At 42.6% G+C, this 21,696-nt stretch overlaps 10 protein-coding genes across 10 annotated transcripts; 5 read left to right on the top strand and 5 right to left on the bottom strand.

The window, feature by feature from the left end:
- The first annotated feature begins 96 nt into the window (after nt 1-96).
- V1516DRAFT_670496 (Fcf1-domain-containing protein) lies at nt 97-920 on the top strand. The gene is made up of 3 exons (XM_066921373.1): nt 97-296; nt 347-436; nt 489-920. The coding sequence occupies exons 1-3, from the start codon at nt 209-211 to the stop codon at nt 848-850; spliced, it is 540 nt and encodes a 179-aa protein (XP_066778760.1). The 5' UTR covers nt 97-208; the 3' UTR covers nt 851-920.
- V1516DRAFT_670493 (glycosyl hydrolases family 38 N-terminal domain-containing protein) lies at nt 866-4,558 on the bottom strand. The gene is made up of 2 exons (XM_066921372.1): nt 4,264-4,558; nt 866-4,195 (listed from the first exon to the last, which is right to left on the bottom strand). The coding sequence occupies exons 1-2, from the start codon at nt 4,386-4,388 to the stop codon at nt 994-996; spliced, it is 3,327 nt and encodes a 1,108-aa protein (XP_066778759.1). The 5' UTR covers nt 4,389-4,558; the 3' UTR covers nt 866-993.
- On the bottom strand, nt 4,559-8,067 carry V1516DRAFT_647035 (uncharacterized protein). Its single transcript, XM_066920197.1, has 4 exons — nt 7,276-8,067; nt 6,759-7,224; nt 6,636-6,713; nt 4,559-6,584 (listed from the first exon to the last, which is right to left on the bottom strand). The coding sequence occupies exons 1-4, from the start codon at nt 7,832-7,834 to the stop codon at nt 4,895-4,897; spliced, it is 2,793 nt and encodes a 930-aa protein (XP_066778758.1). The 5' UTR covers nt 7,835-8,067; the 3' UTR covers nt 4,559-4,894.
- A 45-nt stretch (nt 8,068-8,112) lies between these two features.
- On the bottom strand, nt 8,113-10,794 carry V1516DRAFT_670488 (VRR-NUC domain-containing protein). The gene is made up of 7 exons (XM_066921371.1): nt 10,597-10,794; nt 10,016-10,544; nt 9,198-9,965; nt 8,994-9,145; nt 8,679-8,942; nt 8,542-8,627; nt 8,113-8,488 (listed from the first exon to the last, which is right to left on the bottom strand). The coding sequence occupies exons 1-7, from the start codon at nt 10,618-10,620 to the stop codon at nt 8,341-8,343; spliced, it is 1,971 nt and encodes a 656-aa protein (XP_066778757.1). The 5' UTR covers nt 10,621-10,794; the 3' UTR covers nt 8,113-8,340.
- Nucleotides 10,795-10,821: 27 nt separating this feature from the next.
- V1516DRAFT_670485 (uncharacterized protein) lies at nt 10,822-12,196 on the top strand. Its single transcript, XM_066921370.1, has 4 exons — nt 10,822-11,171; nt 11,221-11,535; nt 11,580-11,816; nt 11,868-12,196. The coding sequence occupies exons 1-4, from the start codon at nt 10,870-10,872 to the stop codon at nt 12,160-12,162; spliced, it is 1,149 nt and encodes a 382-aa protein (XP_066778756.1). The 5' UTR covers nt 10,822-10,869; the 3' UTR covers nt 12,163-12,196.
- Nucleotides 12,084-13,621, bottom strand: V1516DRAFT_670479 (Uroporphyrinogen decarboxylase). The gene is made up of 5 exons (XM_066921369.1): nt 13,445-13,621; nt 13,362-13,396; nt 13,284-13,308; nt 12,726-13,234; nt 12,084-12,670 (listed from the first exon to the last, which is right to left on the bottom strand). Exons 1-5 carry the CDS (start codon nt 13,494-13,496, stop codon nt 12,206-12,208), a joined length of 1,086 nt encoding a protein of 361 aa, XP_066778755.1. The 5' UTR covers nt 13,497-13,621; the 3' UTR covers nt 12,084-12,205.
- Nucleotides 13,622-13,779: 158 nt separating this feature from the next.
- V1516DRAFT_670477 (galactosyl transferase GMA12/MNN10 family-domain-containing protein) lies at nt 13,780-15,310 on the top strand. Its single transcript, XM_066921368.1, has one exon. It carries the CDS (start codon nt 14,052-14,054, stop codon nt 15,153-15,155), a length of 1,104 nt encoding a protein of 367 aa, XP_066778754.1. The 5' UTR covers nt 13,780-14,051; the 3' UTR covers nt 15,156-15,310.
- On the bottom strand, nt 15,205-17,926 carry V1516DRAFT_670476 (uncharacterized protein). Its single transcript, XM_066921367.1, has 3 exons — nt 17,505-17,926; nt 15,964-17,207; nt 15,205-15,869 (listed from the first exon to the last, which is right to left on the bottom strand). The coding sequence occupies exons 1-3, from the start codon at nt 17,676-17,678 to the stop codon at nt 15,341-15,343; spliced, it is 1,947 nt and encodes a 648-aa protein (XP_066778753.1). The 5' UTR covers nt 17,679-17,926; the 3' UTR covers nt 15,205-15,340.
- Nucleotides 17,927-18,093: 167 nt separating this feature from the next.
- On the top strand, nt 18,094-19,648 carry V1516DRAFT_162751 (uncharacterized protein). Its single transcript, XM_066918681.1, has 3 exons — nt 18,094-18,487; nt 18,549-18,788; nt 18,840-19,648. The coding sequence occupies exons 2-3, from the start codon at nt 18,569-18,571 to the stop codon at nt 19,478-19,480; spliced, it is 861 nt and encodes a 286-aa protein (XP_066778752.1). The 5' UTR covers nt 18,094-18,487; nt 18,549-18,568; the 3' UTR covers nt 19,481-19,648.
- A 344-nt stretch (nt 19,649-19,992) lies between these two features.
- On the top strand, nt 19,993-21,127 carry V1516DRAFT_670470 (NmrA-like family-domain-containing protein). Its single transcript, XM_066921366.1, has one exon. It carries the CDS (start codon nt 19,999-20,001, stop codon nt 20,968-20,970), a length of 972 nt encoding a protein of 323 aa, XP_066778751.1. The 5' UTR covers nt 19,993-19,998; the 3' UTR covers nt 20,971-21,127.
- Nucleotides 21,128-21,696: the final 569 nt, after the last annotated feature.

The following is a 21,696-nucleotide window of genomic DNA, read 5'->3' as shown; positions in this document are numbered from 1 at the left end:
AGAGATTTCGTATCCCATCCGAACAAAAAAAAAATGTCCCAGGCATCGCTTCATTCCTCCCAATTTTTTTTTGCCTGAAGCTCAGATCTCCATTATTGTGTGAAAATAATTCATGCTATTTTATAAATGTTTAGTATAAATTAGATATTATTTAATTTACTGCATACCATCCACTTCAGATACTACCAGAAACTCATACTGAATTAATATGAGGCAAAGAAGAAGTAAAAATTATCGAAAGCAAATGGCTTTATACTCTCGTGCGTTTCAGTTCCGAGAACCATACCAAGTTCTAGGTAAGTTAATGGGTTTGCAACGATCCTCACAGTCACTGACATCGCAAAAGTCGACGGAGATTTATGCTATGATGTTACAATGTACAAAATGAATCTGGAAAAGCAGCTTGAAAACATTCTTCAGGGTACTATTAAGCCAAGTATGTCAGATCAAAATCTACCAATTGCGGCCAGTATTAACAAGGAATCCAGTGATCACGCAATGTTGTATTAAATCCTTATATGATCGAGGCGACGAGGCGAAAGAGGCGATTGAGCTCGCAAAAAGGTTTGAGCGCAGGAGGTGCAACCATTTAGAAACTCCTCTGTCCCAGTCGGACTGTCTCAACGCTGTCGTCAATGTCAAGGGTAAAAACAAGCATCGCTACGTTGTTGCAACTCAGAACGCTCGTCTACGGCACCAATTCAGAGCGATTGCTGCGGTACCGCTGATTTATATCAACAGGAGTGTCATGATTATGGAGCCGTTAAGTCCAGCTACTCAATTAGCGGTACGGAAATCTGAAGAGGAGAAATTGTCTGCTGGATTAAATAATCCGAGATCAAGAGCTTAATCTTTTTACATTCATATATCAATTACCATTTGTATTTTTAGAAATCACAATTCAATCCTTTCTTATTAAACTTGGTCTTCTACTCGAAATAACAACTAATTTTATAACAATTTCTCAGCACTTTGTCCAAAAAGACTCGATATCTACATAAGCTCTAGCTTAATCGTAGAAAACTCAAACGCTCGCAGCGTGATAGGAATCCTGGTGATACTACGCTTATTAACTTTCTCCTTTGTAAACGTAATCTGATTCAGCTCATCTTCCAGTAAATTAGCGTATGCAGCTCGTCGAATTGGAAGATTGGTCGTTAAATATCCACGGGTCTTCCCTCCCATTGAATCATACACGCGAACATATATGTTCTTGCTGTCACAAACAGGGAAATCGCCTCGGCTAACATCGAAATCGTCTTCTCCTCTTTTGACGTTGGAAATAATAATATTCGACTTTCCTTCGATAGTAATCGATCCTAAAAGGTTCTCCGCGCATTGAACTATCTTCTTCTCAATAAAGTACGGCCGGATAGGGTAATTGAAATTATAGGACGCTCGCACTACATCAACAGTGAGCGGTCCTGCGTGGGGAAGAATCGCATACTTCATCACATGGTGACCCATATCTGCATGTCCATCTGGAGCCTTGGGCGATCGCAAAAGACTGAGACGTTGCACATTGCCATGAATAGCAAATCCATACTTGCAGTCGTTCAAAATTGATACACCATACGTCGCATCCGAAAGATCCGCCCATTTGTGACAGCATACTTCAAACTTCGCTACATCCCAAGACGTGTTGAAATGAGTGGGTCGCTTCACGTAGCCAAACTGTGTCTCATACGAAGCAGAATCCGAGTGTACATCGACCTCGAATTCAGTTTTCAAAAATTTATGCGACTCACGCCATTCAACTTCGGTCTCGATTTCGACGTACGATAAAGGACTTACTTCTCCCAAATCTCGCGAAACCACAGAAGTCTCCACAAATGCATCTAATGAAATTGTCGACTTCAACCAACTCCTTTCACTGATCTTGATTTCAACGATGACCGACGCACGGAGAGGACCTCGCTCGCCAATAGAAGCTGTAGCGTTATCCAAATATTTCCACTTATCCAATGAATAAACCTCCGTATCCCAAGCTTGGAAATAGAGCGGTTTGTCATCAAAAAGGATGAAATGATTTGCTTTCCCACCCTCTGAAAGAACTTGTCGATCCTCAAGCTTATCGTAAATGCTCGTGATCACTCCATTGTCAATGGTTACCGCGAGCTTGGTATTTTCCAAAATGTACACAGAGGTCTGCGTTTGTCTCACTGAGACACCATTCTGGGAATTCACCTTCACTCCAGATACAGGTCGCAATAAATTATTCTCGCCAGTCTCCATAATGACGTACTGCTTATTGTCGGTAGTCTTTTGAGAAACAACACCTGAACTAGTCTGAGCGATCGGAACCTCAAACATAACTTGGCGAGCCCATGGCAGAGAACTAACACCGACCAATTCTGCATTCGCAGTAGCAGATGGAGTGAATCCAAGCGCTTCCGCTGCTTCCTGCAAAAGCTTGTCTCCCTTTTCAGCAACCTCAGCGTATAACTTCTTTGCATCATCGTACACCATCTCAATAGCCGATCCTGGTAAAACATCATGGAATTGGTTCAGACAGATGATCTCCCACAAGTCATCAATGCGCTCAGTGGGATATTTGTAGTCAGGATTTGTGGTCGTAGCAAGACTGGCAAAATACTCAATGTCATGCATTAAAATCTCTGATGTTCGGTTGCCCTTCTTGACATCACTCTGAGTTGTATAAGTTCCTCTGTGCAATTCAAAGTAAAGTTCACCCATCCAAGTAACAAGTTTTTTCCCATCTTCTGAGTTCTTTTCCAGCTGATCGAAATATTCGTCGGCAGTATGACCCATTTTAACTCGAGGTAGAAGACCAACAGTATCAGAAAGACCACGATAACGACGGAGCTTCTCTAGATGCTCTACAGTAGGACCACCACCACCATCGCCAATACCGAATACTAGAAGGCCAGTCTGGTCTTGCTCCAAATTCTTATGATTTCTTAACGATCCGGCCACCTCATGGAATTCAACGCGAGACGTATATGTATTAGCGGGAGGCATATGACACAAAACTTGACTACCATCAAGAGCAACCCAATTAAATGTACTGTTTGGAAAGTCATTAATATTATTCCAGCTAAGCTTCTGAGTCAAAAATCGACTCATTCCTGCATTCTGAGCAATCTGGGGAACTTGTGGAGAATAACCAAAAGTATCTGGTAGCCAATAAGTGACAGATCGAGCTCCAAAATTGCTTTCAAAAAAGCGCTGTCCAAGAAGCACTTGGCGAACAAAAGCCTCGCCCGAGGGCATGTTTGTGTCGTTTTCAACCCAAGAACCCCCAATGTAATTGAATCTTCCATTCTTTACTTCCTTTTTTATTTCCTCGAACAATTCAGGATATTCAGCCTTCAGCCATTTGTATTGCTGCGCCTGGGAACATGCAAAACGATGCTCTGGATATTCGCGCATGATGGCAAGCTGAGAAGCCCAAGATCGGGCGGTCTTACGACGAGTTTCCGCATAAGGCCAGAGCCAGGCTGTGTCGATATGGCAATGGCCAATACAATAAACAAAGGTTTTCTGGCCAGACTCGTACACCTCATGGGAGTCAATTGCATCTCCAAGATAAGACTTGGTAATTTCACGACATTTCTTCAGAGTAGAGACATCTTCCGGATCAAAGGCGTTCATAACGTCATTGCAGACTCTCATAGCAACATAACTCTCCCAGGAGTCTTGATCAAGTTGACGGGCTGCATCAGCGATGATACCAAAGTCAAGATACAGGGCGCGAGCGTCCCAGTTGGGAGCCACGAGATCTGCAAACGAAAGCTCGAACCAGCGATTAGGATCCGGCGGCTGGATCTGATCTCCGTCACCGTTACCAAACATTCCGTTGCAGGAGGCCTCGATATAAAAAGTATGCCACTTGCCATCACGGAATTCGTCTGGAAACGGCCAATGAGGGCGTTCCTCGTCACCGGTGAGACCCTGCAGCGGGAGTCCGTCTTCAGAATAAACAAGACCTTCATTGTGATTCTCCCAGTGCCATTCAAGTTTCTTGTTAGAAAGCCAGACACCTTCCTGAGGCACACGTACAGTGATGCGGAACCAATGGGTGCTCCAAGACGGGCCAAACGACTCGCCCTTCTTTGCAGGCCTGAAGACGCCCTTCATAGCCTCCTTGAACGGAGGCCGGGCCAAATTTGGAACAGAATAGACCTCGAGCCGGACCCATTCTTCGTCAGAAACACGGGCTTCGTCAAGAACGCTAGAACTTTATCAGTATTTCAAATCAATTGATACAAAAAGTATCTCTCAACATTCATCTCGACTTACGCAGGCAAATTCCAGTCTTTGTATGGGCCAGTACCCAGAAACTGGTCCATCCGCTCCTTATAAATATTGCGCACCTTCTTGGCGACAGGCTTGTTGTTAAACTTCGGATAAGTGTCTGACGGCATTTTTGTGATTAAATTTAATTGCAAATCGCACGATTATGTGATTTCTGCGATGATCTTCGTCGGCCCACGAAACTGTCAGTTGTTAATCACTCCTCGTCTTCCAATGAATCCCACACCGCGCTCAAATCTGCTCCGGGGAAGCGACAAGTGGAATTGCCCTAAACCTCTCATCCCGCTCTTATCGAGAATCAAGCATCCTATGTACATATCAGCATGATCGGCGTAACTCCTAGTCTTATTTCCTAGCTTCTATACGTGATTCCTGGTAAACAGTTACGACATAGCAAAACTAAGTCATAAAAATAATAAATTAATACTAATATACAGAGTAGCGTGTCTCCAAGTCTTGCTTAAACGTGCTAAACATGACAGACATTATAAATATTATACATAAAGCAGCGCACATAAAACAGAAACATTCGTAAAATACAAAACCAATAAATGGTACAGCGCACGTATCACATACCATGGGTCTCTCATATGACCACCTAACACAGTATTGTAATCTAAGTCCGCCGATGCGAACGCAATCCAAATTGTGCTTCTCGGATCAAGCTTTGCATATCATCGGTTTTGTCATTGTTACCAGTCCCGTCTCCTTTCATTGTCTCATTTCTGATTTTCCGCGATTTGAAAAATTCGTCACTAACAGCCCGTCGACCAGGCACAAGACGTCCGGTACCACTGGAAGACTCAGTTGGAAGAGACTTGCGTGGTCGGCCTCTACCACGTTTGACAATCGCCGGCACACTATTCTCATCAGATGTAGACTTCACGGTAGCTTGACTGCCCGATTGCTTTCCGATAAAAGATGACTTTCCATGACGTTCTGGCCTGTCTTGGTCGATCTCGTTGATAGCTGACGTAGAACTCCGACGACTCTTCGATCTTCTTGTCCGCGAATTGTATAAAGCGGTCAATTCTTCGTAAAGTGTAAATTTCTTGTCCTGATCCTCAGAGCCCTCTTCTTTGGTCTCCTTGTCATCTCTTATTATTGTGGAAGCTTCACTAGCAGCATCGGACTCATAGATATGATTTTCTCCATTGAAATCATCTGGCTCCTCGTGATGATGATTCGGCTGGGACCTGTGTTCGCTAATTCCGATCGAAGAAGGTAGATTAGAGAGAGGAGAGCTAAGAACAGAAGACATCTCACTTGCCAACTTCTCCTCCACTGGCTTCAAGTGTGAATCTTCCTTGGCTAGCACTGTTGTCATACTGTGTCCATCTATTGCAGCCACTGTGGCTACCAAGCCTACAGCTCCTTGCTTCGAAAGATCCGGAGACCTAGCCCGCTCAAGAACGGGAGAAGTCTTTAATGAAGAAGTCGTCATTGGTACGCTCAATACATTTGCACTGCGTGTGAACAAGTCGTTCATATTGCTTTGTTCAATAGTCGATCCTTCTGATTTGACATGTGTCAACGGTACGGCAATCTCAGATTCAACACTTGATCGCCGTCTCTTCCTGCTCTTTGAAACGTTTTCCGCGCTCGCAAAACTCTCTTCATCCTCATTCAGCTTGGTCCATGAAGGTGCACTTCTTCCCGATAGACTATAAACCCATTTTCCAAATACTTTGGTGAAGATCGTTGCCTCTTTGATTGGTTCCATCAGTGAACTCTTCGCATGCTTGATATCCAAGGCAGTGGCTGAACTCTTCGACCCATTAATTACATTAACTTGGTCAAAAAGATACTCAGCCAGAGCGATTAACGATGCCTCAGTTCCCGAATCCATTTGTGGTTCACTCATATTGTACGCAGGGTCATTCATAACTGTATGAGCTGTATGCCACAATAATTTGGTAAAGTGTGGAAATCTGAACTTTTGCGGAACTTTTGTAGTTTTCTCAATCTTCGATACAGTTAACTGCATGGACATATCCCGAAGAGTTAGAAAATTTCCTCCAATAACCAAAGAATCAGATGGCGTGAAAACAGCATGAATCCATCCAGATGGAATAATCATAGTATCCCCTTCCTCCAGTCTGATTTTATAACAATCTTTGATCCAATCACCAAAAAAAATCTTGCTTTGATCGCTAGATGAACACCAAGCTTCATATTTTGATAGATTATATGGTGTAGGTCGAATGAACAAAAACTCCTTACATCCTCGAATAACATGATAAAACACAGATGAACCGCCGAAATCGATATGAAAATCCGTATAGGCTCCTTCAACAGACATTAGACTATATTAATATTAGTATAAACTATCAACTCCATTTAATGAAGGTACAAACCAGTAGAGCGAAACTTTGGGCCAAAGACCCTTAGCAGTTAATTCATCAGGCCAATATTTTTCAACCAAGTCCAGGTCCCTGATTTATATTAGTTTTATGTATTCTAACTAAATGATAACTTACCTAACAAATCTTGGTCTCTCGATCTGATCTCCAAGCTTAGTCATACTAACTTCCAAACTGATCACATTCAGAACTCGATCTCTGGCATCCGAAGGTTGCTCGTAGTAGTCAACCCAACGCTGTAAATCCCAGTGGGGAGATTCATGTTGGGTTGGCACATCGATAACTTCGACTTTGCTGTCCATTCCAACTAAATTTCCAACTTCTCGAACTGTCAAATCAGATGGAATTCTTAGACCTAAATCACCTCGCTGAGTTTTGGGAATCACAACAGGTTCACTAACTCCTCCTGAAGAAGCTAATTTAGCAGTTAACTCTGATCCATTTAAACGCTTGAAAGATTCAGCCGAGAATGTCCGGGTTTGTACTATTTGGCTGTGTGCATGTTCATCTGTATTCAGCACTTCCCCCTGGTGAAGAGCAACATAATCAACGGGCGCATGCTTTCGTTTCGATTTTCGCAAAACTATATCGAAATTAGAATGCTCTAAAGGAAAATTGTTCAGCTTATACATACACGTTGATGGCCCGTGAGTCTTAGTACACTCAGGACAGTGGAAGTCATCCAAATGTTTGGCGGTCTTTGGTGTTAAACCGACGCAATAATAATGAAACCATTTCTGGCAAATACTGCACTCGATCCAGTCCAATTGACCTTGTGGAGCAGTTAAAGGTGTACATGCAGCACAATGATCCCAGATCTCTTGAGTTTGAGAACTCTCACTACCAATAATAGTATCATCTGAGTGAGTGCTTATGTTTGGAATCGCAAGCTTGTGATCTGAAGAAATGCTTGGAGTAACAGCACTATTTGAAGTAGAAAACTTGAACGTACTTGAAATAAGCTGTTCACAGTTAGACTGTGTTTTCAAGGTATAACTGGGCGGTTCTGCATAATTCGGAAATATCGGCCTGGTGTTGGGTTGATTTGGTGGGGGTAAAAATCGTTCAGCCTGATTATATACCAAATCACGCTGGTAAGCTGGCACAGTTGAAGAAGCTGTTTGTGGCTGTAAAAAATTGGCTGCATCTAAAGCTGCTGCCTCTAAAAGTGTCTCAATTCCGCTTCGTTCCATTTGGTGAACCTATTAAAGCTTGAAGGAAACTGAGCAAGATAGGCCAGCCTAGTGATGGCCAACAGGCCAGATCTGAACGGTTTGATTGCAGGCTGGAAGAAGACTAATAACCGCTTAAAATCGAACAAAACACGAAACTAGAATATCCAAAGCCATTCAAATAGGAAGAAATCGGGCAAAGTGGAAGTTTGAAAAGAATTGCACACAAAAGAATTTGTTTACTTCTACTGTGGCAATCGAGTTCTAGCGATGAAGAAAGATGGGAGAGTGAGTGGTAGATTTGGGAGTTTGGATTTCGTTCCCGGTGGTTTTATGGATTAATTGCATACACTCGTTTGATTTATGCCATTATGCTTAGTTTTCCGTGACGATTAACTCTATTTCATAGGCCAAACTCTATCTAAAAACAAATCTCTTCGAAGTCATTCGAAAATATTTGTCCTATCTAGCCCAGAAAAATGCAATTGAACTATTTAAATCTTTCGCCCGTTCATGAAATGAGAATTTCAAGGAATCTCTGTTACTCGACTTAATTCTACCTGTATTCCCGCCCGGATCAAAACATCTATCCATAATCTTTGCGCGTCGGACAATCTGTCGTTAGGAGATTTTACCTCAGCAAACATACATGTTCTTTTTGGCAGATTCCAAAGACTCCGTGAATTAGTGAAAAACACAGGGAAATGAAAAGAGGTAAGAAGACTTACAAAAGGTCAGGCATACCAGGCTGCCGCTGCTGGAAATCTTGACAGAAAATTTTGCAGATTGCAGCCAGCGGAACCCCCCCGAGACACTATGATCTATTAGACGTCGTATGAAACTTTTATGTTCTCGGCTATTTTACCTCTGCAACAGCAAGAATCTCGCTGAGTTCGAATCGCCAATCTAGACCGACACACATCGTTTGTTTTTCGGCTTCTCGATCGTACACATTTTGTATGATTACAGCCGCTTTCCCATTCTGAATCTCCGATAATCGATCATTGATTTCACCTGATCGACTGAGATAAAATGCTTCAGTTGAGATGTCCAACGGTGCTGTTTGATAACCGGTTTCAAATACAAACGGAACTGGTAGAAATATGATATCCCAAAACAGATAGGCAAACTGAGAACGTTCAGGTTTATCCCAATAAGACAATCGCGGTACAAAACTTACAGTAGTCTTAATTATTCCTCCCTCAGTGTGATACCCGGTCCAGCCTAACTGACGATATTTCTGCAGACAAAGTTCTTCCACTGAACATGGTTGGTTGTTCGGACCTTGCCAAACAGTTTTTAAGCCTGTTTGAGGATCATTCAGTCTGTGACCTAAGTAATGATAAGAATTTGACTCTTCAACGTTAAATCAATTGATGCTCACCATAGAAGATTTTTTCCGAAGCTTGTTCGAGCTTAACATGATCAAACCTGTGTCGGATTTCAGAAGAAATTCTGAGTAATTTCTCTAGTTTAACAATTCGCTTTTGGAGATCAAAATGAAATATCAAATGGGTCTGCAAATCTTCGATACCAGCTGTACATGTTAACAGTGCCTGCTCACGCCAAAACCTTCTCTCTTTGGGAGACCGTCTTGCTCCTCCAAAGCGATAGTCTTCCAGTAAAGCTTTTTGTGTATACCATTCACCCCTTTTGCCTTGGCGATAAATTCGTTGAGATAGCAAGGCGCAATAAATATCGTATTCGTCGTCATATTCTCCAAGCTTGGCTAAAACTAGTGCAAGCTTCTGCACTAAGCGAGTGTGAATCCAGGTTGCGGTAAATCTGATTAGATAATGATCTCTATCTCCGTTTTTCGGTCCTTGCGCCGAAATAGACAACTTCCATTTCTCATATATAGGCATTAACACTTCTTTTATTTCACTGAGTCGTGCTGTGAGTCCATTATTTTCGAGCAAGACCTCAATATTAGCTTGGAGCTCAAGGGCTGCCTCATACTCCAATAGATCTGTTCGTGTTTTGAATACCTCTGTACTTCTAAGTACTAGATAATTGGCATAATGGCGCTTTCGAAAACGAGCTAAAACTGCAGTCCTAAGATTGGTTTCATCGAATATTTGAGAGCGAAGATATACCAGGTTGACTCGATCGAATATTTTTCTGATATTTTGTGACAGCTTGATGCAGGGACCTATTCACATTAGGACTAAGTATGTTCAGATGCCAATATACTGGTGTTACCTGTTAAGAGTAAGGCTTCAGAAAGAAGTTTTTGCTTGAGCCGAGGCTTAGATGCGGAAGGGTATGGAGCACATGTGAGGTCAGCAATGCACGTCTGACCATTAGATAAGACTTGCAGCCGCTGAATCAGCTCTTTCTTGGTTCCTTGAAGTCGACTCAGCCTAAACTGACGACCTAAACTTTTCAATTCTTCGACTGTCAACAGGGGAAAGATGATGTCTGTTTCAACTAAATCAATGACAAGAATTTCTGCGAATCTCAATGAGACTAAATTATCCCTTGCGGTCCCAATATCTTCTATTTCAGCGTAGCTGCAACTAGCAGTTCGTATCCATCCATCTGCTCGTAGATGTAATCTGACGTACAGCTTTTGCGAGTCGAGATCCAAACTGTCGAATCTTTCAAAAATTGACCTTTCCTCCTGCGTAAATAAGTATCCTTCGTTTCTCAAAACAGTTTCTCGAGCTGAATTGAATGTGTCTAAATAGAGACTACCAAATTTTTGGTTGTGGAAATATAGATCGTTATCCTATCAGACTTAGTCTTGAAGGGAAGTAAATTAATGAAGAGCGCTTTCATACCCCACTTTCCATGTCATTTTCCATGAGCCAGACGACCACTATCGAAATGCAAATGACAAAATTATAAAATAGTGAATTTATTTGTCATTTTTATTGAATTGGCATACTACAAATTCTAGGAATACTCCGTAGATCAGTGATGAAGATTCCGCGGAGGTAAGATAGCTTGATTTCAAGTCGAAAGGGAGATTCTCCCAACGAGCTTTTGAAAAAAATCATTTGACCCTAAATAATTAAGCATAGTGCTCATTATATGAAGCCAATTGCACGACCATGAGATATCCGCTTCAGAAATTAGAATACGTAGCTCAAAATGACAGTCTATATATTTGTCAGGGCGAGTTGATTTACAGATTCGAAGCGAGCACGGGAGAGTTACTCCATCAGTCAAGGAGCAGTTCAAAAGCGGAGGAACCGAGTACTAAGAAAGTGAAAGCTGATCCTTCAGATCTGGATTTAAATGCTTTTCGGACTTTGAAGTGCTCACCTAATGGGAAACATATTGTTACAACCACGGACGAACAGAAGGAGCTGATTATGTTTGATTCTGAAGAGCTGACTGTTACATTTTCTAGGTGAGAGACCTTTGAATTTCGAGTTGAGGGAGGGAACCTAATGACACAGAAAACTACCGAAACGACCATCTGCTATTTTCATAGCTGGTGATAACTCCACTGTTCTGGTTGGTGACAAATTCGGGGACGTGTACTCGTTTCCTTTAAATCTAAATGTTGTCCATTCGGATGTTATTAAGAATTCGATTGATACAATCTCCACGGATCCAATATTAGGTCATGTATCTATGCTGGTGGATGTTATCATGACCCCAGACTACCTCGGTAAAAAATACATTATTACCAGTGACCGAGACGAACACATTAGAATCTCTTGCTATCCTCAAGCCTACATTATTGAGCGATTCTGTTTTGGACATGAGCAGTAAGATGAGTTTTTGGATTTTTATACATGAACTGACAAGATAGATTTGTCTCCTCTCTTACGATTCCTAGCTGGGCACCTACAACACTGCTATCTGCTGGAGGCGATGATTTCATCGCCAAATGGAACTGGACAACCGGGAAACTAGTCGAGAAAATCGATTTGAAGAGAATACGGAACAGTGCTTCTAATGATCTTGAGTACGAGGGATCCGCCGAACTAGCCATTTCAGGAATCTGGCAGGTATCGGAATTTCACATTATCTTAGCATTTGATGAGAAGTAAGCTAGAACTTTTATTTTCAAAATTAACCAACCTGACTAATGAATCAGCACAAATCGATTACTAGTTTTTAAAATTGAAGACATAACCGTTTATTTGGGCAGCTACAATTGCGATTTAGTCGATTTGACCATGACGGGATCAGAGGGAAGAGGATGGATGAGCCTTGAGAATAGTACCGAGCAATTGAAGAAGTTCCAGATATTCCCTGACGGAAAAATCCAGCTCAGTAGCGACAAAATCTCGAAAAAAATTAGTTCGCAATGTTTAGTCGAGGTGGAAAACCTGGAAAGAATGGCTGGTCTCCATAATATCAAGCTACTCAGAAAGCATGCCGAGCACTGATTTAATATTATTATGTATTCTAGACTAAATTGGCATTTTATAATCATAAACTTCCAAATCTATGACATTCTTTCATGAAGTGACCAACTTTTTCCGGGTCCATAAACGGATGGGTACCATGACCAAAGTTGACAATGTACCCTTGCTTTCCTCCGCCAAAATCCTTGATCATCTGCTCAACTTTTTTGGAGATAATATCGTCTGATCCGTATATAACACCAGGGTCGAGGTTTCCCTGCAAGACTATTCTACCACCGGCAGTTTTGACTGCTTCTTTTGGATCAACAGTCCAGTCCAAGGAAAAAACATCATAATCTGTGTCAGCAAGCCAGTCAAGGGAATATCCTGCACCCTTGGGGAAAACAGTCACTGGAATATGCTCGTCGATTCCAAGCTGTTTCAGTCGAAAACGCAGACCAACAATGATATCCTTTAGATAAGGTAATGAAAACTCTTTGAACTCATTCGGACCTAATTCACCGGCCCAGCTCTCGAAAACTTGAAGCATCTATTGTTACAGTTAGCACAAAGTTTCAAGAGCTATGTAACACAACACCACATACTTGAGCTCCTGCTACCACCTGCTGCGCCAAAAACTCAATTGCAACAGTCGTAATTCTCCGCAGTAACTCATGAGAAGCTTCAGGATATTTATACAACCACGTCTTCGCATATCGAAATAGCTTCGTACCACCACCTTCAATCATGTATACCATTAACGTCCAGGGACCTCCGCAAAACCCAAGTAATGGAACACGTCCGTTTAACTTATTTCGAGTGGTTGTGATCGCATTAAATGCCCATGCAAGCTCCTTTAGAACATCGATCTCTTTGGACAGACGGTCTAGATCCTCTGGTTCACGGAGCGGAGATGGAAAATAGGGACCAATCTTGTCCAGAATGTCGACCTCCATGCCCATTGCCTGAGGAATAACAAGAATATCCGAAAAAATAATAGCGGCATCAAGGTATCCATCAAAATGGTCAACGGGCTGGATAGTAATTGTGGACGCTATCTCCGCTGTTCGACAGCACTGGAAAAAATTATTGCTTCCTTTCACGACGTGGTACTCTCAATTCATGTTAGAATATCACTGTAATGCTCAACTGGCGTAATCTACCTGGAAGATATCGACCTGCTTGACGCTGCGAACGGTCAATTTCTAATATCAAGGAACTAAGCAGGATTGAATTCTCACCATGACCCACACAGGAGGTCGTTCAACCTTTTCGCCTGAATATCTTAGTTCGAGCTCGTTGAAATTAAACATACTCTACACACCTTTTGCAGCACGGAGAATTAAATCATTCTTCAGAGGCGGAAACGAAGCCATTATGCAATATTCTAATGCCTTGTACCTTCCTGCTAGAACAGCTACTCCCTGCCAACATTCATCATATTGTTCAACATACTTCTTATTATTTGTAATTATACATCAGAGGCGTTTGTACTAAGCCATCATGCTGAAACAGAAAGGAAACATAAATAAGTGAGCGCAGTATAGTGAACGACACAAATCCCTTGATAATTACTTGGCCGCCGATGGCGCTCGATGTATATCGCCGTACTTTATTTATAAATGAATGAAGATTGAGTTCACAAGGCTCTTAAATCACAATACAAATAAGCAAATATCCTACGCAGTGGCAGAAAGATAACTTGATTAAGTTTTTTTAGATTTTAATTCATTACTGACGTCTATTTATTCGATTCATATTGTGCTGCAGCTGTCATTTTATTTTTTCTTTAGCGAGTAGTAGAGATCGCAGGATCTATTTGTATATCATCTGCTGAGTTCTTTGCGTTCCCCCGCTACAGTTGGAGAAACAACACCGCTCCGAGATTTGCAGTTAGTTTTTCTTGATCTACAAATCCGACTTGACAGAAAATGCACTACTCGATTCCTTCAAGAGCTGGTGACCAAGCTATGCCAGGCATGCCTGCATTTAAGGCAAAGGCGCGCGCATCATCTCTGCGCACTAGCTACGGACCGTCGATATTTTCGCAAATCCGAATGGCGATCCAAGACCTTTTATTTGCATACGGCGCTGATTCTCCAACGTCTTCAAATATTGGAAGCTCCAGTAGTAGCACAGCATTCGAGAAGCGCCGGAAAAATGGCCGGCGGGTAGCCCTTGTGATCATTATTATCGTCGCCTTGTTACTACTCTCGTTGATCATAACAATTTTTTACGCGATTTTCGAGAGTTTTTCGGGGGGCTCAGGGAGTGATTCAGGGCCTGATTTTGTACTGGTTCTTGGCCTAGATTATAAAAATTACAAGATCGATTATCTTAACAAGGTGATAGAAAATCGGAAGGAATATGCAGACGTTCATGGATATAAGTTATACATGCGAGATTTGGACGAGTTTGCATCTCTGGTTTCAGATCCAACGAGAAATGAATATAAGAAGTTGCCGGTTATCAGGTCGGCTATGCAAGAATATCCGCATGCCAAATATTTCTGGTATCTTGATCAGAATGCTATTATCATGAATCCCATGCTCAAGTTAGATGAACATATAACTGAACTGAAACGGCTAGGGTCGCTGGTCCTGCGTGATGTACCCGTTGTTCCGCCTGACAGCACTATTCGAACATACAAGCACGTTCCTGTAGAGAGAATGAAATTCATTATATCTCAGGACCATGAGGGATTTCAAACGGGTAGCTTCATTCTAAAAAATGAAGAGTACTCAAAATACGTTGTCGACTCCTGGTTTGATAAGTTATATCAAGAGTTCAATTTCGAAAAGCGAGATAGAGGAGCTCTAGAGCATATTGCGCAATGGCATCCTACGATTTTGAGTAAGATGGCTATCATCCCACAACGAATATTCAATTCCTATCCAAATGGAGTGGGCGAGTCGCTTTATCAAGAAGGTGATTTTGTAGCAAACTTGTTTGGCTGCGATGCACCGGAGCGAAGTTGTACTCGTGAGTTCGACCGGTTGTGGGAGAACCGAGACCGTGTAATTACGGCAAAATAGAAAGGCTGGTCGGCTTACCTTTACGTTTATGTTAATATATTATGTTTAGTCTGATTTTTGACTTTTATGTTACTACCTAATGTTTATTATCGCATATTCTTGTGTCATGTATTAGTACAGATCTAATCCAATCATCGCCATTATTGTTATTATAATTAGCGCTATCACTAGAACTAGCACATGCTTTATAACGGAAACAAGTTTGCTTCTTTAACGCACGTAGCATGATAAATCTTTCCATTATCACCACGTACAGCATTCATCCAGACCCATTCCTCCGCAGGTTCATGCCATTTACTCTTGAATTTCTCCTTGCATACCGGACAAGGTGTATTAACCACTGTAGGATCCGTAGGCGTAGGAATATATCTACTAGCTATTTCTGCAATTACCGAGTTCTTGTCTGAGTCCCCGCTGAGATCATTGGACGTGCCGTTGCTCAAGATACCACTTCCGTTTTCACCGAGGTCATCTAGATTCAAATCTGCTCCATCGACAGCTGCTGTCAACTTGTGCCATGCGTCTTCGTCAAAGTACCAGCTCCGACTATGACCTCGAGTATCTTCACGTAGCCGCTTATTCACTCGGAAATGCCAATCAAGGTGCGCATCTCTTAGTTTCCGATCAAGTTCCGTGTCTGCGAATCGCCGACCACAAGTACTGCAACGAAGAGGCATCTCTTCATAGAGCAAACTGATTAGATCTTCGCGTGAACTACTTTGGGCAATTAGCATTTTTTTTTCGCTAATCATTTTCTTTATTCCGACGAAATATGGATGCTCAAAATCAAAGGTTTTCGATAACTTACGTTTGAAGAAATTTATTGGTCAGTTCTACATCAGGACCCATGAGTCTGCTTAATCGAGCATCCACAGAGGATATAATGGGCTGACCGCTACCAGGTAAAAGTCCTGCACTCATCAATGAGGCTAGTAATGATGCTGCAGCTGATGCATCTGAGTTTTGAGCTTGATTGGGTAATCCGGATGATGTAAGGGCAGCAGCAGCAGCAGAAAGTAAGTCAGGAATCGGCTGTTGCGGTAGAGGTTGCTGTTGTTGTTGATGTGGTGGAGCAAAACCGGGAAGAGCCAATCCCAGAATCGTATTAATGTCAAATTGTGGTTGTTGAGGTTGTGGCGGTAGCTGTGGTAATTGCTGCGGTAGTTGCTGGCCTAATAGCTGCGCAATTAAGTTATCCTGAATAGCTGAGGGTGGGACGGCAGCATTATTAGAGACAGATGCAGGAATTGATCCAAATAGAGCCTGCGAAACTACTGGATCAACAGGGAGAGTTGCGGGGTCGGATGGAGGTGTCCAGGTAGTTTGCAATTCCATTCTAGGGCTATTCCAACTCCTTTTAGCAGATGGAGCCACCGGAAGATCATTTGATAACGGCGGAGTTTTGCGCTTCATGGTTTGCTGCTTGATATCAGCAGCAAATGAATCTAGCTTATCTTTCGTTGCTTTCATATCTGCCAGCGAGAGACTCGATGTCAAAACAACATTGTATAATTTGCCCAGCATTTCTAACTGGTTCTGACTTTCAAGGTCAGACGGCATTTCACGAAGTTTACGTGTCATGGCTGCTCTCAGATCGTCAATCTGTACTAGTAAGCTTTCAGTGGTGACCGAGGCTTGCTGGTTTCCAGCTTGAAAACTACTATATGAGCCAGCACCGGTAGGTCCAGGCTGCAATGGAGCAGGAGGAAATCTCGAGACAGAATTCAGTGGCGGTGTGGCCCGAAATCCTGGCCCATTTGGTTTTGCTACTATTTGAGCACCCTTTAGTGCTTTCTGAGCTTTCGATAAATATCCTTCGATTTTTCTGATCGGTTCGTTATCGAATAGTCGCTGGCCTGTTGATGGTACAGGTTCAGTCCAAGTCTGGAATAATTCATGCATTTTTACCCTCACAGCATCCGTCACTTGAGTATATGCATTCGTAAAGGTATGATACAAGTTACGGCCAAAATATCTTGTATATGGACTACCCACATTTTTGCAAATCGAGTCCAATAAATATAGTGCAGGTAGCTTTGAGCTCTGTCCGCACTACGAGAGTAGCGTTAGCCAAAAAAGAAAAATCAAAGAAGAGAAAAGTATAAAGCAAATACAAAAAAATTAATACATAGAATAGCACTCCCCTATCGTTTCTTTCGTTTATTGACTAATGTTTTTCTCCATTGCTCTACAGTTGACCTCAACTACGACAGAGGAAACGGACGTACAGAATACAATAAAAAATACAGTAGGGGAGGCAAAAGGAAAAGCAAATGAGTATCTTGATAATGATTGACAAACTAACAGGTTCTCTCAGATTCAAAAGCAAGACTATAAAAACACACTTACTCTTGCAATATGGTCCTCGATAGCACGCGATATGACTTCAGCAGCCTGGATGTTCTCCTGGGCAATAATAGTTAGTGTAGAAATGATCGGCCGTGAATTGAAAGTTAGTTCTTGTAACGAAGATATGTAATCTTGACGAATGGCTTCTAAATCATCTTGTACAGCTGATACCATTGTAAAGGTTCAGGTGGAATGAATAAACTGAGTACGCTGACGTGGTAAATAGGAATTGGCAGATGATATTTCAAATCAGTCTTATTATTTCAGTATTTGATCAGCTTCTCCTGTCATAGATCCTCCCAGCAATCTGAATCCCGTCACCAGTAGCACCAAAACAAACCTCCTGATAACTAAAAAGGAAAAGCACTAAAATGAAAATACTATCTGATTGATGTAAAATGCTGGCTAAATGTAATTATCATAAATAGAAGGAAAGAGCAGAGAGAGCGAGATAGGAAGCTGGCTGATTTAAGCCCGACTCGCCACAGTAACGCATTACCCGGATTAGTATATCTTCGACCACTCGCTACCTAATGTTCGAAGAAGTGATCGCATTAGCTAAATTAATAAATCTGATATTCGATTGAATGCCTAAATTGGCATACTGCATTGTAATTGTGTAATTATAGGAAATAACGCCTTGTAATAAAACACTGCCATTTTTATTTACTTACGGAGAGCGGTCTCCATTAACAGTACAAGAGCCACAATTGAGTTCACACATTTTTGAACGAAAAATCATTCTTTTACTGCAGAACCATCTTGGTCTGTGGACATCTGGATTTTTGATGAGCTTCTCATTTCGAATATTAGGACCAAGGAATCAATTATTGCTTGGAGCAAACAAGTATTTGACGAACCGTATTCTACGTGGTATACCGTTTCAAGATTTTTACACAACTTCAAATAAAATGAGTGACCCTGCTCTTGATTTGCTTTCTAAAACTTTCGCATCATCAATGATGCTGAACGGAGATCCTGATGTGAGTTTCCTGCGCATTAAAAGATAGTGTGAAAGAGATGAAGTCTGATTTAATTAGCAAGTCACAGCATCGATCAGCAGTATGCTTCCTGAGCTTAGCGAGGATCAGGTGAAAGAGCAGGCCAAAGTTTTGCAATTGAGCGAGAAGTTTCCTGAGAGCTCCAAGGAACTAATTGCGGAGCTAGGAACAAAAAAGTTTTTTCTTGGAACTGAACTGCCGTCGATCGCCGATTTGATTGTGTATGGACGAGTCCGAAGTCCCATTGTCGAGAGCTGGAAACCAGAAGACTACAAAGTCAACCGTATGCTCATTCTCTGGGCTGATCGAGTCCAGAAATCTGATGTTCTTAAAGGCAAACAGGACGAGAGCGCTCAGATCAGTCTTGCTTCTTTAGGAGGAGGCTCAAAGAAGTCCGCAAAGAAGGAGAAGAGTGGTGAGGCCAAACCAGCCAAGCAATCAAGCAAGACAGCAGCGCCTATTACTCCAACGATGGTTGATTTGAGAGTAGGATTTATTCAAAAAGCGATTCCTCATCCTGATGCTGACTCTCTTTATGTCTCTACAATCGATATGGGCGATGAGAGTGGTCCACGAACAGTTTGCAGTGGATTGGTAAAATACATTCCTTTAGAAGAGATGCAACAACGGCTGATTGTTGTTGTTGCGAACCTCAAGCCGGTCAATATGCGTGGTATCAAGAGCGAGGCTATGGTTCTGTGTGCTTCCGATGAGGACCACGGAAAGGTTGAGTTCACGGTGCCGCCCGAGGGCTCAAAAGCTGGCGACAGGCTGTACTTCGAGGGTTTTGAAGGTACTCCGGAAGTAGTTATGAATCCCAAAAAGAAGATTTTTGAGACTCTTCAGCCGAACTTCACTACCTTGGAGGACTTGAGTGTTGTGTTCAAGGCTGAGGATGGCTCTGTGCGAAAACTTGCCAACCGGGAAGGAAAAATCGTTAAAGCCGGTACTTTAGTCAATGCTAATGTTCGATAAATGAAAATGAAAAATTTAGTAGTTAAATGCTGAATAATTATTGATTTTCCATCGTATTACAAAGCAGGTTATAATATTTGCTCTCCAACTGTGCGATCTTGTAAGCATTACTATGATCTCGGTCCGCTAGCAGTCGGTGTTGTATCCGTAAGGCTTACGAAAAGGAACATTCAGGCCTTTGAGGCTAGAGAAATCGTGTGGCAATAGTTCAGATATTGATTAGAAGAGACGATTTTATCAGATAAGATGAGATCAACTGATGACATTTACTCGATAATATCCGAGATGATTTTACTAAAGTATTAATAATCGTGGGATGAGTGAGCTTCCACGCCATGACTCTGGTCACCATCAGAACCGGCCAAGTGTGCCATTGTGTGATTAGTCACATCTCTGCTTCCCATATTGCAGTAATGTTACGTAAGTGCCCCGCGTCCCAAAATGGAAGGTGGGATGCTTACGAGAGCACGCGGGGCATGCAGGATATGTACCGTTTGGTCTATTATAAAAGGACGCATATGGTCGCATTAAACAAAAATCAGAATATCCATTGCTCAATCAAAGCCGGAATTGCAATAGATTTTGACCTTGCAAAAAAATTCCAAGACTACTTATTTCATATCAAGATGACTTCAGTTGCTGTTGTTGGAACCGGTGGTTTTTTGTTCAAGCCTGTCGCAGCGGGACTTCTCGATCCCCTCTTCAAGTCCAATTACAAGCTTCCGATTAAGGCGCTCACTCGTGATCCATCAAAAGAGGAGAAGATCGAGGGACTAGAATATGTCAAGATTGACTACGCAGACAAAACAACCATCGAGAAAGCCTTGGAGGGAGTCGACACAGTTATTAATCTCATGGGCTCTACCGCACCTTTTGAGTCGTACAAGATTTTGATTGATGCTGCTGTGAAGGCTGGCGTTCAAAAGTTCATTACAAGTGACTTTGGATGTGATTATCGTTACATTGGCCAAAAAAATCTTCTTGATAGCAAGGCTGAGATTGCTGCTTATGGCAGACAGGCGGGCATTCCCAAGGTTATCCAGATCATGAACGGGCTGTTTATGCAGTTCCTCACTTTTGGCTTCTTTGGACATAATCTAAAGGAGGCCAAGGCTGAGTTCTTGGGAGATGGCACACAAACTGTCGTGGTCACGGACTTGAGCGACATAGGCAAAGCTGTCGGGTCGATCGCCTATCGTCCGGCATCCGAAATTCCAGATTATATCAATATTAAGGGACAGCGGGTGACTTTGAACGAGACTGCTGAAATTTATGAAAAGGCCACAGGAAAGAAGATGGCTGTTACCTACAAAGAGCCTGAACCTGTGGAATCGATTCCGGGGCTTACTGATTTTGTGTTGTTTCTCCAGACCTTGAGCGCCCATCCGGAAACCAAGGCCTTTGACAGTGTTGACAATGACAACGAGCTTGTCAACCCTGGATTGTGGAAGTGGAAGCAAATGGACGAGCTTTTCCAAACTTTCGCTTAATTTTGTTTATTTCAGATGACTGATTGCTGCTGAATTGTGATACTACTAGCGAGTTGATTAATGTATTGATTGAGTAACCAAACCTGTACTTTTTCGAGACGAGCAATGCGATTTTGCTCAGTCGCGATTGCGCCAAAGAGACGTCTTTATGGGGCTCATAAACCCTGGGCTGCAGCAGTAGAATGAACGCGAGTAATTAAATAAAATACATAAAATCTGTTGGCCAGAGAACAAAACGACCCGAAAGCGCGATCGTCCCACACAGGTGGTCACGGCGACCCGAGGAGATTACTCATCACTTACTCATGTCAGCGGACCTGCGGAATAAGCCCTCGGCCGGTCGGAGGACCCGGGTAACCGCCGGCTGGAGGAGTGGGGTTGGTGGAGTGCTCACGGGGTCCGGCGGGATTGGCTGCGGGGAGAGGTACTCATGTCTGCGGGGAGTGATCGGAACTACGCAGGGCAGACCAAGATGTGCGGGAACGGGACGACGACTGCGCGGGGACAGTCGTGAAGCGCCGTCCCCACCAATTCTGGGCTTGAGACGAGCGAGCGGAGGGACCAGCAGACGACCATGTCTGGCATGATGCGCGATCCGACGGAACATGAGACTCAAACGTCTACGATTAATACGACCCAAACCATGTTTTGAGAATTGCCACGGTCGACGGGAATCGTTGGATTTGTAAATGAGCTGCTGAAGATCTGCTAGTGCTTCCGCTGGAA

This window comes from Lipomyces oligophaga (assembly GCF_038497815.1).
Source record: "Lipomyces oligophaga strain CBS 7107 unplaced genomic scaffold V1516scaffold_2, whole genome shotgun sequence".
NCBI classification, from domain to species: Eukaryota; Fungi; Ascomycota; class Lipomycetes; order Lipomycetales; family Lipomycetaceae; genus Lipomyces; species [Lipomyces] oligophaga.
This window is presented reverse-complemented; position numbering and strand designations above follow the sequence as displayed.

Coding starts and splice junctions, on each gene's coding strand:
- V1516DRAFT_670496 (XM_066921373.1), top strand. CDS start 209: ATGAGGCAAAGAAGAAGTAAAAATTATCGAAAGCAAATGGCTTTATAC. Junction 297..346: donor AGAACCATACCAAGTTCTAG/GTAAGTTAATGG, acceptor ACATCGCAAAAG/TCGACGGAGATTTATGCTAT. Junction 437..488: donor TCAGGGTACTATTAAGCCAA/GTATGTCAGATC, acceptor CAAGGAATCCAG/TGATCACGCAATGTTGTATT.
- V1516DRAFT_670493 (XM_066921372.1), bottom strand. CDS start 4,388: ATGCCGTCAGACACTTATCCGAAGTTTAACAACAAGCCTGTCGCCAAG. Junction 4,196..4,263: donor AAAGACTGGAATTTGCCTGC/GTAAGTCGAGAT, acceptor ATAAAGTTCTAG/CGTTCTTGACGAAGCCCGTG.
- V1516DRAFT_647035 (XM_066920197.1), bottom strand. CDS start 7,834: ATGGAACGAAGCGGAATTGAGACACTTTTAGAGGCAGCAGCTTTAGAT. Junction 7,225..7,275: donor GACTCACGGGCCATCAACGT/GTATGTATAAGC, acceptor ATTTCGATATAG/TTTTGCGAAAATCGAAACGA. Junction 6,585..6,635: donor CCCAAAGTTTCGCTCTACTG/GTTTGTACCTTC, acceptor ATATTAATATAG/TCTAATGTCTGTTGAAGGAG.
- V1516DRAFT_670488 (XM_066921371.1), bottom strand. CDS start 10,620: ATGGAAAATGACATGGAAAGTGGG. Junction 10,545..10,596: donor AAAATGACATGGAAAGTGGG/GTATGAAAGCGC, acceptor TAAGTCTGATAG/GATAACGATCTATATTTCCA. Junction 9,966..10,015: donor TGAAGCCTTACTCTTAACAG/GTAACACCAGTA, acceptor TAATGTGAATAG/GTCCCTGCATCAAGCTGTCA.
- V1516DRAFT_670485 (XM_066921370.1), top strand. CDS start 10,870: ATGAGATATCCGCTTCAGAAATTAGAATACGTAGCTCAAAATGACAGT. Junction 11,172..11,220: donor CTGACTGTTACATTTTCTAG/GTGAGAGACCTT, acceptor CTAATGACACAG/AAAACTACCGAAACGACCAT. Junction 11,817..11,867: donor ATCTTAGCATTTGATGAGAA/GTAAGCTAGAAC, acceptor CTAATGAATCAG/CACAAATCGATTACTAGTTT.
- V1516DRAFT_670479 (XM_066921369.1), bottom strand. CDS start 13,496: ATGGCTTCGTTTCCGCCTCTGAAGAATGATTTAATTCTCCGTGCTGCA. Junction 13,397..13,444: donor AATTCTCCGTGCTGCAAAAG/GTGTGTAGAGTA, acceptor TAAGATATTCAG/GCGAAAAGGTTGAACGACCT. Junction 12,671..12,725: donor AGGTGGTAGCAGGAGCTCAA/GTATGTGGTGTT, acceptor CTGTAACAATAG/ATGCTTCAAGTTTTCGAGAG.
- V1516DRAFT_670477 (XM_066921368.1), top strand. CDS start 14,052: ATGCACTACTCGATTCCTTCAAGAGCTGGTGACCAAGCTATGCCAGGC.
- V1516DRAFT_670476 (XM_066921367.1), bottom strand. CDS start 17,678: ATGGTATCAGCTGTACAAGATGATTTAGAAGCCATTCGTCAAGATTAC. Junction 17,208..17,504: donor TCGAGGACCATATTGCAAGA/GTAAGTGTGTTT, acceptor CTACTCTCGTAG/TGCGGACAGAGCTCAAAGCT. Junction 15,870..15,963: donor ACCAATAAATTTCTTCAAAC/GTAAGTTATCGA, acceptor TGCCCAAAGTAG/TTCACGCGAAGATCTAATCA.
- V1516DRAFT_162751 (XM_066918681.1), top strand. CDS start 18,569: ATGCTTCCTGAGCTTAGCGAGGATCAGGTGAAAGAGCAGGCCAAAGTT. Junction 18,789..18,839: donor AGAAGACTACAAAGTCAACC/GTATGCTCATTC, acceptor ATGTTCTTAAAG/GCAAACAGGACGAGAGCGCT.
- V1516DRAFT_670470 (XM_066921366.1), top strand. CDS start 19,999: ATGGTCGCATTAAACAAAAATCAGAATATCCATTGCTCAATCAAAGCC.